The sequence below is a fragment of the Arachis hypogaea genome, chromosome 20 (genome assembly GCF_003086295.3).
Source record: "Arachis hypogaea cultivar Tifrunner chromosome 20, arahy.Tifrunner.gnm2.J5K5, whole genome shotgun sequence".
In the NCBI taxonomy this organism is placed as follows: domain Eukaryota; kingdom Viridiplantae; phylum Streptophyta; class Magnoliopsida; order Fabales; family Fabaceae; genus Arachis; species Arachis hypogaea.
Window position 1 is genome coordinate 36,543,471 of NC_092055.1, and position 17,912 is coordinate 36,561,382.

General features: G+C 35.8%; 1 protein-coding gene and 1 non-coding gene across 2 annotated transcripts; both read right to left on the minus strand.

Annotated features, from left to right (window-relative positions):
• Positions 1-737: 737 nt before the first annotated feature.
• On the minus strand, positions 738-1,499 carry LOC112785770 (uncharacterized). The gene has a single exon (XM_025829202.1). It carries the CDS (start codon positions 1,497-1,499, stop codon positions 738-740), a length of 762 nt encoding a protein of 253 aa, XP_025684987.1.
• Positions 1,500-15,016: 13,517 nt separating this feature from the next.
• LOC112788192 (small nucleolar RNA R71) lies at positions 15,017-15,124 on the minus strand. Its single transcript, XR_003195567.1, has one exon. It is a non-coding gene; the product is annotated as a small nucleolar RNA R71 (small nucleolar RNA).
• Between the last annotated feature and the right edge of the window lie 2,788 nt (positions 15,125-17,912).

The following is a 17,912-nucleotide window of genomic DNA, read 5'->3' on the forward strand; positions in this document are numbered from 1 at the left end:
CTCTATTCTTTTACTTGAAATCTGAAACAAGGTTTGTTTCTTGACATCGCTTCAAGACTAAAGAAAGATGTCTCAGGAAAGAATAAAAAGAATTACCAAATACAGAAAAATCATCCATAAATACCTCAATAAACTTTTTAAATATGTCAGAGAATATAGAAAGCATGCACCTCTGAAAAGTTGCTTTGGCATTACAAAATCCAAAAGGCATCTTCAATAAGCAAATACACCAAAGGGGCATGTGAATACCGTCTTCTCTTGGTCTTGAGGATCCACTGTAATCTGATTATATCCAGAATAACCATCCAGAAAATAATAAAATGCATGTCCATCTAGCCTCTCAAGCATCTGATCAATGAAAGGAAAGGGAAAATGGTCCTTCCTAATTGTTGTGTTCAGCCTCCTATCATCAATGCACATACGCCCCCCGTGACAGTTCTTGTAGGAATAAGCTCATTCTTCTCATTCTTGACCACTGTCACGCCTCCTTTCTTGGGAACCACTTGCACAGGACTCACACATGGACTATCAGAAATTGGGTAAATTACCCTGGCTTCCCAAAGCTTCATAACCTCTTTTTAGACCACCTCTTTCATAGTTGGATTAAGCTGCCTTTGTAGTTGCACTACTGGTTTAGCATCTTCCTTAAGTAGCATTTTGTGCATACACATAGCCGGACGAATCTCTTTCAACTCACTAATGGTCCATCCAAGAGCCGTTTTGTAGCTTCTAAGCACCTATATCAAAGCATCCTCTTTATCATGACTCAGAGAGGAGCTAATAATCACTGGATAAGAATCATGCTCGCCTAGAAATGCATACTTCAAAGAGGGAGGCAAGGGCTTTAACTCAGGCTTCGGTGGTCCTTCTTCCTTACTAGGCGTGTTTGTCTCCCCCTTTGGTGGTGGTAAATCATCAATATCTAGCAAACCATTCTCCAAAGGGGGTTCCAGAACACCATCAAGCTCTTTCACTTCAAAGACTTCTTGAATCAATGGATTAATAAGATCAACTCTCATATATCCCTCTGAATAATAAGGATGTTGCAAAGCCTCAAGCACATTATGGACAACCTCTTCTTCATTGACTCTCAAAGTAAGTTCATCATTTTGTACATCAATAAGGGCTCGTCCTGTAGCTAAAAAGGGTCTCCTTAAAATAATAGGAGCATTCTTGTCTTCTTTCATATCCAGTATAACAAAATCAGTAGGAAAGATAAAAGGCTCTACTTTCACAAGTAAATTCTCAACAATTCCAACAGAAAATTTGATTAAACGATAAGCAAATTGAAGAGAAATACAAGTGAGTTTTACCTCATCAATTTTGAGCTTTCTCATAAAAAAAAGTGGCATGAGATTGATGATAGCTCTAAGATCACATAATGCCCTCTGAATAGTAATATCACCAATGGTATAAGGAATAAAAAAGCTTGTTGGATCTTGTATCTTCTTAGGGAGATCCTTTTGAATAATAGCACTACATTCCTTTGTAAGCACCATGGTTTCACTTTCCTTCTAATTCCTCTTGTTGGTCAACAATTCCTTCATAAACTTGGCATAAAGAGACATTTGCTCCAAGGCCTCTACAAAAGGAATGTTAATTTGTAGCTTTCTAAAGACTTCTAAAAAACTTATAATTTTCTTGTCTTTGAAAGCCTTTTGAAGCCTCTGAGGATATGGTATTTTAGGCTTGTATTCAGGCACTGGAGATTTCACTTTATGCTGCTCAAGATCAACCGAAAATGGGTTATTCATATGTCTCTCAGGGGCATGCTCCACCATGTCCTGAGTCTTCTCTAGAGCTTCTTTTTCAACCAGCTCCTCACTAATATGTGCATCTAAACCTACTACCTTACCACTTCTCAAATGTATGACCTTGCACTCTTTCCTTGGGTTAGGCACTGTATCACTGAAGAAGGTGTCAGGAGGTCTTTCAGCTACTTGTTTACTCAACTGACCGTTTTGAACCTCCAAGTTTCTAATTGCAGTTCTAGTTTCCTGTATGAAGCTACGGGTACTATTGGAGAGTTCTGCAACTATAGCTTTCAAGTCAGAAGATTTCTGTGAAGGGGAGAGCGCATGGTGTAGTTGAGAAGGCTGAAACTTCTGGTTGTTATTGTTGAAATTATTCTGATTAAAATTGTCCGGAGCAGAGTTGTTGTTGTTGAAATATGGTTGCCTCTGCGGTTAATTTTCCCATCCAAAATTTGGATGATTCCTCCACTCCAGATTACAAGTCTTATAAAAAGGGTCATTAGAGGGGGTCATGAAGAATTTCCCATGTAATTAACCTGTTCAGAGGAAAACTAACCATAATCATAACTTTCACTTTGAGAGAAGCCACCATTCATGTCATAGGGAGCATCTTGGGTATTAATAGCAAAAACTTGTAGTCCACCCAAGTGTTGAGTAATGGCATTTATCTGTTGAGACATAGTGTTATTCTGTGCAAGAAGAGTGTTCAAGGCATCTAACTCCATAACTCCCTTCCTCATGGCGGCCCTCTCAGAAGAATATAGTTATTGGTTGTTAGCAACCATCTCAGCCAATTCTAGAGCCATTTCAGTGGTTTTCTTCATATAAAAGGATATTCCTATAACATTATCCAAAGAGGTCCTAGCAGTCTGAGTAATCCCATCATAGAAAATTTGTAACTATATCCAGTCTGAAAACATGTCGGGAGGGCACTTTCTGAGCATCACCTTGTACCTCTCGCAAGCCTCATAGTGAGACTTACCTTTTGTTGCCTAAATGTCTAAATCGGTCCTTAGCTTGATCAGCCTCTGAAGTGGAAATAATTTGGTCAAGAACCTGCTGACCATATTATCCCATGTATCTAAGCTCTCCTTGGGTTAAGTATCAAGCCACTGCTTGACTCTATCACGTATAGTAAACAGAAAGAGCAATAACAATAGACATCAGGATGGACTCCATTGGCCTTCACCGTATCACATATTTGTAGAAAATTAGAGATGAATAAGTTTGGATCTTTTCGCGGGAGTCCATGAAACTAACAGCTTGTTGCACCAAAGTAATGAGCTGAGGCTTCAACTCAAAATTACTGGCATTCACAGGGGGTACAACAATGCTACTGCCATGAAAGTATGATTTGGAGTAGTGTAGGAGCCAAGAGTCCTCCTAGGTTGCTCCGGAGTATTAGAAACATTAGGAATAACAACGTTGTTGTTGTTGTTGTTAGGATCCATGACGCTCTCTTCAGCTTCTTTCTCAGAATTATCCTTGAGACCTTCAGTGGCTTTATAACCTCTAGCCTACTGTTGGCGTCTTCTAATAGTCTTTTCAATCTCAGGATCAAACTCAAGAAGGGGTTCCATTTCCCTATTCCTAATTTCCTACTCACAAACAAACAAAAAATAAGAAGAAGTGGAAATCTCTACGTTAGAGTGAAGAAAATTTCCAGTGAGGTAAACTAAGTAAAAGAAATAAAATAAAATAAACTGAATAAAAAGAAGGGAAATTTTTGAAAAATAAAAAGGAAAATTAAAGAGAATTTTTGAAATTAAAGAAGTAAAAAAATAACTAAAATAAGGAAAAATTCAGGCATGGAATTCAAAAATTAAAAAGAAAAAATTAAGCAAATTAAAGCAAGAAAATATTTAATCTAGGTAATCAAACAACGGGTAGTTGTCAATCACAGTTAATCCCCGATAACGGCGCCAAAAACTTAGTTGCGGATTTTGAATACCACAAACTAACAGACAAGTGCACCGAGTCGTACCAAATAATAACTCAGGTGAGTGAGTGTCGATCCTACAAGGATTATTAGATCAAGCAACAACAGTTGAGTGATTAAGCTAGTCAGACAAGCAGATAAGAGTGTTTTGAGTTCTAAATTGCATCAAACAATAATTCAAAGAATTCAAGTAAGCAAACAGTGCATGGGTTTTGGGAATTATATGAGAAAAACAGTAAAGGCTTCGGAGATGTTAAGTTTCCAGATTAATGGTTCTTATCACTCACTTTAATCATGTAAAAGTTCAATTCATGGCAAACTTTAATTGATTAAACCCAAATTCCTTAGTAATTTAATCTCTTCCAACCAAACCAACTGCTAATAACTTGGTCACTTAATTTAAATTAGAAGTTTAAGTTCAAACTTAGTTTATGAGCCACACAAACCCTAAGTGTCCAAAGATAAAATGATTCTATGTCACGCATCACGTTAAATCCAGGTAATTAGAGAATTATGAGGAGTTGATTTCAAGCTATTATTCAAGTGATTTAACTTTTTCAAGATTCAACAAGAATTCAAGTAGAAAAAGAGTTATCTTCCAATATACTCTAATCCCTAGGATGAAGATCGAAATCAATCTTTGAGAATAAAACAATGCATTGATTAAGAGAAGAGTGACAATAGTATTAATCCATTAAAATAAGAGAGCTCATAACCTTAATAGAGGGGTTTTAGTTGCTTATGGCTCAGAGAAAAACCTAGGGTTGTAAAAAAAGTCTGAAAATACGAAATAAGGAGGAAGAAGAGAAGTCAGCGTGAAAGGCTGAATCTTTTCTCCTTTTATATCTAATCCTAATTGATTTGAAAATAAAATAAAATAAATCCTAAAAGATTTTGTTTTCTTTATTTAAAAGTTAATTAAAACCTAAAACTAAGCCTTCCGTGGAGCACCAAAATGCGCTACTAACGAGCGTCAATCTCGGCGTTTAGCGCCGCCGGGATAGAGAGCTTTTCCTTGGTTTCTGGATGCCTGACTTTAAATGCCAGGTAGTGGCATTTAGCACTACTAGAGTATGGTTTTAGGCACACTTTACGAGACACCTGGCACTAAATGCCGATCACGGTGTTTGGCGCCAACTTCACAGAGAGCTTGCACGAAGCACGAGGTGCCTAGGGCTAAACGTCAACTAGCGGTGTTTAACGCCAGCTTGACAACATCAAATTTCTTTCTTTTTTTTCTGCATGTACTCTGTCAAAATCGTCCATTTTTTTTCTGAAATTAATAAAACCACAATGCAACTCAAAGTAGCATCCAAACTAGCTTAAAACACAAAAGTCTAAAAAAAACTAAATAAATTTTTACCTAAATTACTAAGAAAATATAGAAAAGATGCCCACGGATTAGGAGTCTATCTAATAAAAAGGGGTTCAACAGGTGGAAGGCAGCGAGGGGTTTAAAGAATTTACCTAGGAATCAAGAACGACGGTGATGGTCTTAGCTCCGGCGATGACGAGAGCTATGAAAGTAGACGGTGACGGGCTTAGTAGCGACAACGATGGGCTCAGTGACGAGAGGACATGAGCTTTGATAGCAATGAGAGTTGTGAGGCTTTCTACGGAGAAGTCGAGAAGAAGAAGACTATGGGTGAAGATGACATGGTCTCTCTGGTATGGCTCTGGAGAATGGACTGAGACTATAAATCACTAAAAATCTGATGTGAGCCAAATTCTAATCTCTAAGAAGTGTTTCTATGTATAGACTCTGGGGCGAGTATACCCTAAATCCGATCCCGTTATGCCTCGCTCAAACACTTATCCCGAACGAAACTCACCGCCACCTTGGGTTGGTTTATTACCCGTCCTGACCGGGCAGGGATGGGTCGGGTACTTGCGGATTTCGGTACTCCTATAAAGTCTAACCATATGTTGATACTCCATTTATTAATGATCAACCGCTAGCCATTGAATTACTACGCACGTCGGATGAGATTTGAACTCTTAATACTTGCTTAAGCGAACAAGTGAGATGACCACTCAACAAACTCAATTGGTTAAGACAAATACTATTTATATTTAATATTAAAAATTCTTATAGTTTAATTTTAATTATAATTTTATAAAATATTTATAATAATAATTATTATATATATTTTTATTTATTTTTTAATAAAAATTTTTATATAATTTTATGTATTATCGTGTACAAAGTACGAAAACATACACTAGTTATAATAATAAGTTGCCCAAAGTTGCTCTTTTTTTTTTCAAGCCTCAAGTTTGAGTTGGTCTAATTTTTGGGAGCCACACCAGAAATGCCATTTGACAGGCGCTTAATATAAAATGGAATTAAAATCTATGTCACGGGTGGTCCATGCTAAATGGACCTTGTGCATTTTGGAACAACTTTAAATAATTTTTTAATTAATAATTTTATATAATTTTTTTAATAATTAAATTTTTTTAAAGTTTTAATAATTAAAAAATAATAAAAATTTTATATAAACAATATTACTCGTTGAATACTTTAACTTTATGAATAAAAAAAACTAATTAGATTATTTCTATTATTATAGGTCATTTTAAACTAATTAATAAATTAACAAATAAGTATTTTGTGTTACGAAATATTTTGAATTACCACCGTAGTGTAAGAAGAATCAACGAATGAATGCAGACTATATATCTATAAAGATGAGAAAGAAAAAAAAAAGTAGACCAATTTATTTAGCAATTGAGGTTTATTATATTTGGCTCTCACTCGCTCACAGTATAAATGTTTTGACAATATTGTCAAGAAAAATGGTAAGAAATTAATGCATTACATGAATGGTTAGATTATTTAATTTATATGAATATTAAACGGGCTGAGCTGATTTCAGTTTTAGCTTTAATGAGTCTGACCCATATTGTAAATAGGTAGTTTAAACTTGGGCCTATTACGTTTTATAGGATTTTTTATGCTTGAATTCGGCCTGTTTAAAACTCAACAATCCCACGAGCCTATATAAAATGTTTATTTTATGAAATATAACTCAAAATAATAAACTTAAAAAAAATTCTACATTAACATTAAATGCATTGTAAAATTTATAATTCATAATTTGTAACGTATAATTCATTGATTTTTTTTACTTAAATAAAATAAAGAGACTTAAAAATTACCTGATTCACCTAAACTAATTTTGAAAATGCGAATCTCTTATTCCTATTAATATATAAATTGTCCCTGTGTATTAAATTATGAAGGATTTCACTTTTAATATTTTTTTGTTGTAATTATATGTTGTTAAGTTGCGATTGTATATTATTGTTTTATCAGCCAATTCGATTTGTTAGGAGCATTTGTAGGTAACAGAAGATGATAATGCATGACCGCATAATGCCGTACCTAGATAATGCCGGATTACTACATGTCGTAAGGCTGAATAATTATTGGTTTAAGCTTGATGAGTCACTAATTAGTGCATTTCTGGAGTGATAGACTCCTGAGACCCACACATTTCATATGCCTTTTGGGAAGTGCACGATAACTTTACAGGATGTGGCATATCAGTTTGGCCTCCCTATTATTGGATGTGTAGTTAGTGGATGTCTCAGTGACTTTGAGCAGTTGATGGAGGGAGAAAAGCCTGCGTGGGTGTGGTTTGAATAGTTGTTTGGTGGACTTCCACCCGACGATTGTATTGATGAGTTCATCGTGTCATTTTTCTGGTTTCAGAACAAGTTTAGAGTCATGCCAGCTAATGCATCAAAGGCCACGGTACATGTTTATGTGCGTGGTTACATTATGATGTTGTTGTCCATGATGCTTTTTGGGGACAAGTTTGGTGCTAGAGTTCATTTACGGTGGCTTTCCTGTGTTGCGGACCTTGACGGATGCAAGTATAGTTAGGGTTCGGCCACTTTGTCTTGGTTGTACAGGTGTCTTTGCAGAGTTGCTAATCGAAATGATGATCCGTGAGCATCTTGTACCATTTTACCTTTATTTTCTAGTTGTTTTCAGTTAGAATTTATTAAGTTTCATTATTTTTTTTTGTGCAAAAATCCTCTTTGAATGGTACTTTGAGTTGTTTTAGTATTTTTATGATTTCAGGTGAAATTCGGAGCAGTTTGAGAGTTTGGAGCTAAAAAGGAAAAGATTTGGCAGCATCCCCTTTGGGCGCTAAACGCCAAGCCAGCAACATGCTCGTCACAGTCTTCTCTAGGGCGCTCAACGCCAGTTTTTGAAGGCCCACTCTTGGAGCATCTCTAGTTGAATTTAGCCTTTATTAGTTATCTTATCTTTTTGTAATTTTTATTTAAAAACAATATCTTTTAGTTTCATGATTTAATATTTTATTTCATTTTTATTTTCAAATCAAATTAGGTTAGATATAAAAGAAAAACGATTCACCTTTCAGGGGATCTTCTCTCTTCCGCACATTTCACTTTTCAGAACCCTAGTTTTTTTTCTATAAGTCATGAGCCATTAAACCTTTTTGGTTAAGGTTAGGAGCTCTGTTTATTTCTATGGATTGAAATTATTTCTTTTCTATTTTAATTGATGTATTGATTCAGTTTCAAAGATTAATTTCGCACTTAATTTTATTAATCTGGGTGAAACAAAAGTATGACCCTTATTCTAGATGCGTTCTTATGACCCTTGGAAGAGGTATCTCACCAGAACACAGCTTGAAAGTAACTTTCTCCTAAATTGTTAATTATATGAACTAATTGAGATACGTGACATATAATCCTAATAGCTTTAGGTAATTAGGGTTTTGGTGGCCATAAACTAGTTTCGAACTTAACCCTCTAATCCAAATTAAGTGACCATGACGGTGGCGGTAAGTGAAGGTTAGAAGAGGCTAAATCACTAAGACATTAGAGTTTAGTCATTTACAGTTTACCATGAAATGAATCATGCATTGTTAAAATAGTTGGTAAGACGTTTTAATCCGAAAAAGTGAACATCTCTGAAACCTTTTCTCTCACTGTTTTCACACCAGACATCTTATTTGCTTTCTTTACTCTTTAATTTAATGTTTCCTGCGATTTCAACCACCAAAACAACCTCTTTGTTTGCCTAACTAAGCCAATCAGTTGACCGTTGTTGCTCAGTTCCTCAATCCTTGTGGGATCGACTCTCACTTACCTGAGGTATTACTTGGATGTCCCGGTACACTTGCCGGTTAAGTTGTGCAAGTTCACAATTCGCGCACCAAGTTTTTGGCGCCATTGCCAGAGACTGACGGTAATTGACAACTACCAGTTGTCTGGTTGCTAACATTAGGTATTAATTTTTTGTTTTATTCGTTTACTTTTCTTTTAATTTTTGAATTAGGTCCTAATTATTTTTCCGTAATTATCAATTTTAAGTTTGGTGTCCCCTTAGTGTTTTTTTTATTTTCGAAAATCCTGCCTTATTTTTTTAGTTGTTTTCAAAATTTTTAGTTAATTGCTTGTTTTATTTTATTTTACTTTATTTCTTTTTACATAGGATATCTCACTGAGAGTTCTCTATTCTCTGACATAGGGACTCTCACTTTTCTTTGTTTTCTATTTGTTTATGAATAGGAAGAGGGACAAGGAACCCCTTCTTGAATTTGATCCTAAACCTGAGAGGACATTGAGGTGGCATTTGCAACAAGCTAGAACTTATAAAGCCGGAGAGCATCTCAGAGATACTTTTGAGAAGGAAGCTGAAGAGCTTAGCATGGACCCTAATGGAGGAAATCCGAATGAGCAAGCTAGGAGGACTCTGAGCTCCTATACTGCCCCTACTCCTGACTTTTGTGGGCGCAGTATTTCAGTACATGCTATTGATGAGTGGATATTTTATACCCTTTTTAGTGCCATTTCCTTAGTGTTTTTGAGAATATTTTAGCAAGTTTTATTATGTTTTAGTGCAAAATTCATATTTTGGATACTACTTTGAGTTTTTATGTTTTTATTATGATTTCAGGTGATTTTTGGGTGAAATTGGCAAGTTTTGGCAAAGTCTGATTCAGAGGCAAAGAAAGGATAGCAGATGCTATCAAATCCTGACCTCTATGCATTCCGATGAGCATTTCTTGAGCTACCGATGTCTAACTAACAAGCTCTCAACGGCGTTGGAAAGCTAACTTCTAGAGCTTTCGAAAAATATATAATAGTCTATGCTTTTCTTAGGAAAGGACTGCCCAAGATGGGCGTTGAACACCCAACTTACCCCCTTTCTGGAATTCAACTCCTCAGAAGGACCAAGGCCAGCGTTGAACGCCAAAAACTGGCATTCAATGCCACTAAAGGAGCACAAGACAGTGTGGACACCCCCTAGTGGGCGTTCAACGCCCACTCTTCCAAGCTTAACAGCAAACTCAACCCAAACACTCACCAAGTGGGCCCAGAAGTGGATTTTCACACCTTTTGCTTAGTTTATCTTATTTTTGTAATTTTTAATTACTAGATTAGTATATATAGGAGAATATCACTGATGTTTAGGATCTTCTACCTCTCAGAACTTATCACACATTATTTCTATACAGTATGAGTAGCTAGACCTCCTAAGTTAAGGATAGGAGCTTTACTCATTCCTATGGATTAATATTATTATATCTTCTACTTTAATATATGTTTGATTCCATTCTATGATATATTTTCGTTCTTCATCTTTATGAATCTAGGGTGGAATGAGAGTATGACCCCTTATTCTACATGACTCTTGCGAAGCCTTAGCCGGATAGTATTGAGCTGCAGCTTGAGAGTACATCACAGGTTCCATGAGAGTACCTGGGCTAATTGGGATACGTGATATGAAATCTCGTTAGTCATGGGTAATTGAGGTCTTTGTGGCATTAAGGCTAGAATATAGAGCATCATTCTACGATCCAGAATATCTGACCTTGTCTGTGGCGTTTTGAGTAGGATCACTGGAGATTGAATTGCGTGAGCTTCACCCTCGCTCAGATTGGATGACCATTAGCACCGGCATGTGATCTGGATCAGAGGAGATTAATGACCACTAGCCCTGGCTTTAATCACTTACAGTCTTTCCATTGAATGAATCACTCATTGTTAAGGTAGTCAGTAAGAAGTATTATTCCGGAAGAATAAGCATCTCCAAGGCCTTAATTGATTTTCTATCACTGTTTCTACACTAATTCTATATTAATTTCTTTATTATTCTATTTTATGCTTTTACAACAACAACTATCTCTTTGATTCGCCTGACTAAGATCTGCAAGATAATCACAGCTTGCTCAATCCAACAATTTTCGTGGGATCGACTCTCACTCACCTGAGGTATTACTTGGACGACCCGGTGCACTTGCTGGTTCAGTTGTGCGAGTTCTAATTTCACGCACCAAGTTTTTGGCGCCATTGTCGGGGATTGTTCGTGATTGACAAACTGCCGGTTGTCTTGCTCCTTAGATTAGGTACTTTTTTTCTGTTTTTCATTTTGTGTTTCTAATTTTCTTTTTTTCAAAAAAAAATTCAAAAATATTTTCATCTTTAGTCATCTCTTTCTTTTGTTTAAGTCTTGTGTCAATTTTTAAGTTTGGCGTCCGTTTGGTTTTTGTTTCTTTTCTTGAGTTTTTATTGTTCTTGTTTTTTTCTTTCTTGGTGTTGCAAAATTTTTCCTTGTTTTTTCTTTGTTTGATTTCAAAATTTTAAAGTTCGGTGACTTTTAGTGTTTTTTCCTTTTCAATTTTTTCGAAAATAGTGTATTTGATTTCAAAAAATTTTTAAATTTGGTGTCTTGTTAGTGTTTGTTTTTCCTTTTTTATTTTTTCAAAAAAAAATTCAAAAACCCTTTCCTTTAATCTTCACAATTTTGATCTTTTTTCATCCTTATCTTATCTTTATTCAATTTTAAATTTGAAGTTTGGTGTCTCATTAATTATTGGTATGGAATTTAAAGTCTACAAACTAATCAGCAAGTACACCGGGTCGTACCAAGTAGTACCTCAGGTGAATGAGGGTCAATCTAATGAGGATTAATGGATCAAGCAATAATGATTGAGTGATTGGTGATGAGCGGATAATTTATACCCTTTTTGGCATTGTTTTTACATAGTTTTTAGTTTGTTTTAGTTGCTTTTTATTATATTTTTATTAGTTTTTATGCAAAAATCATATTTTACATAGATTTGACTTGCCTCTCCTTACAACAGAGTATTCGAATCCGTGAGATTAGAACCTTCGTGGTAGAGGCTAGAACCAATTGGCAGCATTCCCGTGATCCGAAAAGTCTAAACCTTGTCTGTGATATTCTGAGTAGGATCTGGGACGGGATGAATGTGACGAGCTTCAAAATCACGAATGTTGGGCGCAGTGACAGTGTGCAAAAGGATAGAGAGATCCTATTCCGACACAAGTGAGAACCGACAGATGATTAGCCCTGTAGTAGTTGTGCCTGGTATTTTTCATCCGAGACGAGAGATCCGACAGTTGATTAGCCGTATAGAAACCGTACCTGGACCATTTTCACTAAGAGGACGGATGGTAGCCATTGACAACGGTGATCCACCAACATACAGCTTACCATGGAAGGGAGCACGCATGATTGGATGAAGATAACAGGAAAGCAGAGGTTCAGAAGCAACAAAGCATCTCCAAACGCTTATCTGAAATTCCTACCAATGAATTACATTAGTATCTTTATTTTAATTTACGTTTTATTTATCTTTCAATTATCAAAACTCATAACCAATTGAATCCACCTGACTAAGATTTACAGGATGACCATAGCTTGCTTCAAGCCGGCAATCTCCGTGGGATCGACCCTTACTCGCGTAAGGTTTTATTACTTGGACGACCCAGTGCACTTGCTGGTTAGTTGTACCGGAGTTGTGAAAAGTGTGATCACAATTCCATGCACCAAGTTTTTTGCGTCGTTGCCAGGGATTGTTGGACAACTGACGGTTCATTTTGTTGCTTAGATTAGGTAACCTTCTTTCTTGTTTCAACCTTTATTTTCTTTTCAAAAAGTTTTTAAAAATATTTCAAAAAAAGAAAAAGTTTTTGAAAAAAATGTTCTTCAGAATTTTTAAGAATGAATACCACCTTAGAGCTCCATGATGATATGTTGAAGCTTGGCTGGCTATTAAGCCATGTCTAATCTTTTGGATCGAAGCTTCAACTTATCATTGTAGCTATTGGAGGAGCCTTTGGATTCTCATTTATAATTCTGTGCTAAAGCTTGGCTGGCCATTTGGCCATGTCTAATTCTTTTGGACTGAAGCTTTAAACTAACATTGCATGAATCCTTGAATTCTTATTAAAAATTTTGAATTTCTTTATTTTTTTCCAAAATAATTTCGAAAAAAATACAAAAAAAATTTAATAAAATCATGAAACCCAAAAAAAATTGTGTTTCTTGTTTGAGTCTTGTGTCAAAATTTAAGTTTGGTGTCAATTACATTTTTTTAATTTTTTAAAATTTTCGAAAATTCATGCATTATGTTCTTCATAATCTTCAAGTTGTTCTTGATGATTTTCTTTGTTTGATCTTTACATTTTCTTATTTTTTGTCTTTTCTTATTTTTCATATGCATTTTCAAATTGTTAGTGTCCCTAGTACAAAAGTTCTTAAGTTTGGTGTGTTGCATGTCTTTCTTTTCTTAAAAATTTTCAAAAATATGTTCTTGATGTTCATCATGATCTTCAAAGTGTTCTTGGTGTTCATCTTGACATTCAAAGTATTCTTGCATGCATTATTTGTTTTGATCTTAAATTTTTATGTTTTGTTTTATTTTGTTGTTTTTCTCTCTCCTCATTAAAAATTCAAAAGTAAAAAAAATATCTTTTCCTTATTCTTCTCATAATTTTTGAAATTTTGAGTTGACTTGGTCAAAAATTTTTAAAATTTAGTTGTTTCTTGTTAGTCAAGTCAAAATTTCAATTTAAAAACTTTATGTTTTCAAATCTTTTTCAAAATCAATTCTTTTTCATTTTTTTTATGATTCTCGAATTTCATTCTTAAAATTTTTCAAAATCTTTTTCATTTTTCTTTTTTAATGTTTTCGAAAAATTTAAAACTAATTTTTTAAAATCTTTTTCTTAATTTTATTTCATATTTTCGAAAATCCTTGCTAACAATTAATGTTTTGATTCAAAAATTTCAAATTTGTTACTTTCTTGTTAAGAAAGGTTCAATCTTTAAATTCTAGAATCATATCTTTTAGTTTCTTGTTAGTCAAGTCATCAACTTTAATTTTAAAAATAAAATCTTTTTAATTTATTTTTCAATTATTTTTCAAAATAAATTTCAATCATATCTTTTTAAAATTTTAATTTCAAAATCTTTTTTTAACTTCTTATCTTTTCAAAATTTATTTTCAAATCTTTTTCAACTAACTACTTGACTTGTTTGTTTTAATTTTAAAAAGTTTACTATTTCTTATCTTTTTCAAAACCACCTAACTACTTTTCCACTTCTAATTTTCGAAAATCACTAACCACTTTTTCAAAAATCTTTTTAATTAACTAATTGTTTTAGTTTTTAATTTTCTTGTATTTCTTTTTCAAATTTTTGAAACTAACTTAATTAATTAAATGAAAATAAAAATATTTTTCTTTTCCCTCTTCTTAAAATTCGAATACTCTCTCTCTCATCTCTTTCTATTTATTTTATTTATTTACTAATATTTCTCTTTTACTCATCTAATAATTCGAACCCTCTCCCTCTCTCTGTGTTCAAATTCTTCTTATTCTCTCTACCTCATTCTTCTATTCTTCTTTTCCTCTGACACATAAAGGAATCTCTATATTGTGACATAGAGAATTCTACTACTCTCTTTGTTCTCTTCTTTTTCATATAAGCAGGAACAAGGATAAGGACATTCTTGTTGAAGCTAATCCTGAACTTGAAAGAACTCTGAAGAGGAAGCTAAGAGAAGCTAAAGCACAACACTCTGGAGAGGACCTTACAGAAAATTTCGAAAAAGAAGCAGACATGGCAGCCGAACCTGAGAACAATGGTAGAGATGCAAGGAAGATGCTTGGTGACTTTACTGCACCAACTTCCAACTTCTATGGAAGAAGCATCTCAATTCCTGCCATTGGAGCAAACAACTTTGAGCTTAAGCCTCAATTAGTTTCTCTAATGCAGCAGAATTGCAAGTTTTATGGACTTCCACTGAAAGATCCTCATCAGTTATTAGCTGAATTCTTACAAATATGTGACACTTTTAAGACCAATAGGGTTGATCCCAAGGTCTACAGACTTATGCTTTTCCCCTTTGCTGTAAGAGACAAAGTTAGGATATGGTTAGACTCACAACCTAGAGAAAGCCTAAACTCTTGGAAAAAGTTAGTCAATACTTTCTTGGCCAAATTCTTTCCACCTCAGAAGATGAGTAAGCTTAGAGTGAAAGTCCAAACTTTCAGACAGAAGGAAGGTGAATCCCTCTATGAAGCTTGGAAAAGATACAAGTAATTGATCAGAAGGTGTCCTTCTGACATGCTTTCAGAATGGAGTATCTTAGGTATATTCTATGATGGTCTGTCTGAATTCTCCAAGATGTCATTGGACCATTCTGCTGGTGGATCTCTTCATCTGAAGAAAATCCCTGCAGAAGCCCAGGAACTCATTGAGATGGTTGCAAATAACCAGTTCATGTACACTTCTGAAAGAAATCCTGTGAATAATGGGATGACTCAGAAGAAATGAGTTCTTGAGATTGATACTCTGAATGCCATATTAGCTCAGAACAAAATATTGACTCAGCAAGTCAATATGATTTCTCAAAATCTGAATGGATTGCAAGCTGCATCCAGCAGTACTAAAGAAGCCTCCTCTGAAGGAGAAGCTTATGACCCTGAGAATCCTGCAATGGAAGAGGTGAATTACATGGGAGAATCCTATGGAAACACCTATAATCCTTCATGGAGAAATCATCCAAATTTCTCATGGAAGGATCAACAGAAGCCTCAACAAGGCTTCAACAATAATAGTGGTGGGAGAATTCGGTTTGGCAATAGCAAACATTTTCCATCATCATCTCAGCAACAGACAGAGAATTCTAGGCAGAGCCTCTCTGACTTAGCAACCATAGTCTCTGATCTATCTAAGACCACTCTCAATTTCATGACTGAAACAAGGTCCTCCATCAAAAATTTGGAGGCACAAGTGGGTCAGCTGAGTAAAAGAGTTACTGAAATCCCTCATAGTACTCTCCCAAGTAATACAAAAGAGAATCCAAAGAGAGAATGCAAGGCCATCAATATATCCAAAGTGGCCGAACCTATAGATAGGGGAAAGGTAGTGAATTCCAGTGAGGAAGACCTCAATGGACGTCCACTGACCACTAAGGAGTTCCCTAATGAGGAACCAAAGGAATCTGAGGCTTATACAGAGACCATAGAGATTCTACTGAACTTACTGTTTCCATTCGTGAGCTCTGATGAGTATTCTTTCTCTGAAGAGGATGAAGATATTATTGAAGAGCAAGTTACTTGGTATCTAGGAGCAATCATGAAGTTGAGTGCCAAGTTATTTGGTAATAAGACTTGGGAGGATGAACCTCCATTGCTCATCAATGAATTGAATACCTTGGTTAAGCAGAAATTACCTCAAAAGAAATCGGATCCCAAAAGGTTTTTAATACCTTGTACCATAGGCACCATGACCTTTGAGAAGGCTTTGTGTGACCTGGGGTTAGGTATAAATCTCATGCCACTCTCTGTAATGGAGAAACTGGGGATCTTTGAGGTACAAGCTGCAAGAATCTCACTAGAGATGGCAGACAAATCAATGAAACAGGCTTATGGACTTGTAGAGGAAGTCTTAGTGAAGGTTGAAGGACTTTACATCCCTGCTGACTTCATAATCCTAGACACTGGGAAGGATGAGGATGAATGCATCATCCTTGGAAGGCCCTTCCTAGCCACAGCAAGGGTTGTGATTGATGTGGATAGAGGATAGTTAGTCCTTCAATTGAATGAGGACTACCATGTGTTTAAGGCTCAAGGATCTTCCCCTGTAACCATGGAGAAGAAGTATGAAAAGCTTCTCTCAATACAGAGTCAAAAAGAGCCCCCACATTCAAACTCTCTAAGTTTGGTGTTGGGAAGCCACAATCATGCTCTGAGTATCTGTGAAGCTCTGTAAGAGCTTACTGTCAAGATATTGACATTAAAGAAGCACTTATTGGGAGGCAACTCAATCTTATTTATCTATGTTAATTACTTTTTCATTTCATTTTTCATTGTTAGTTTATGTTTTCTTTAGGTTGATGATCATGTGGAGTCACAAAAACAACTACAGAATTAAAGCGGAATCAAAAATAGCACACCCTGGAGGACAGACTTGCTGGCGTTTAAACGCCAGTAAGGATAGCAGAATGGGCGTTTAACGCCTAGTCTGGTAGCATTCTGGGCATTAAACGCCAGAATTGGCAGACAGACTGGCGTTTAATGCCAGAAAAGGGTGTCTGGCTGGCGTTAAACGCCAGAAAGGGGCATCAGCCTGGCATTTAACGTCAGGAAAGGCAGCAGAGTTGGCGTTAAATGCCAGAAATGGCACATAGAGGATGTTTAAACGCCAGAAAGGTGCAGGGACCAGAATTCCTTGACACCTCAGGATTTGTGCACCCCACAGGATCCCCACCTACCCTAACTCTTTTTTTCTCCTTTTCACACCTTTCCATAACACTCTTCCCCAAAATAACCTCCACCAATCACTTCCATTTCTCCTCCAAAACCATCATACAACCCACCTACCCCCACCCATTCAAATTCAAACCATCTCCCTCCCAAACCTAACCCCTATTACAAGAATTTCCTCTCCACTCCACTCCTATATAAGCCCCTCATCACTCCTTCATTTTCACACATCATGCCCACCTAAAACCCCCCTTGGTCGATCCATTCACACACCTCCATCTCCTCTATCTCTTTTTCCTCTAATCCTTTCTTTATTCTTTTGCTCGAGGGCAAGCAAACCTTTTAAATTTGGTGTGGAAAAAAGCTCTGCTTTTTATTTTTCCATAACCATTAATGGCACCTAAGGCCGGAGAAACTTCTAGGAAGAGGAAAGGGAAGGTAGTTGCTTCCAACTCCGAGTCATGGGAGATGGAGAGATTCATCTCAAAAGCCCATCACTAGAAAGAGGATGGAGCAAACAAAAGAGCTCATTTATAGACCTCAACAAGAGCATGAGGAAGTCCCTCATTAAGAAATTCCTGAGATGCCTCAAGGGATGCATTTCCCTCCACACAACTATTAGGAGCAACTCAATACCTCTTTAGGAGAAT

Bases quoted from the DNA above. Each gene is read 5' to 3' on its own strand.
- LOC112785770 (XM_025829202.1), bottom strand. From the start codon at position 1,499: ATGGTGCTTACAAAGGAATGTAGTGCTATTATTCAAAAGGATCTCCCT.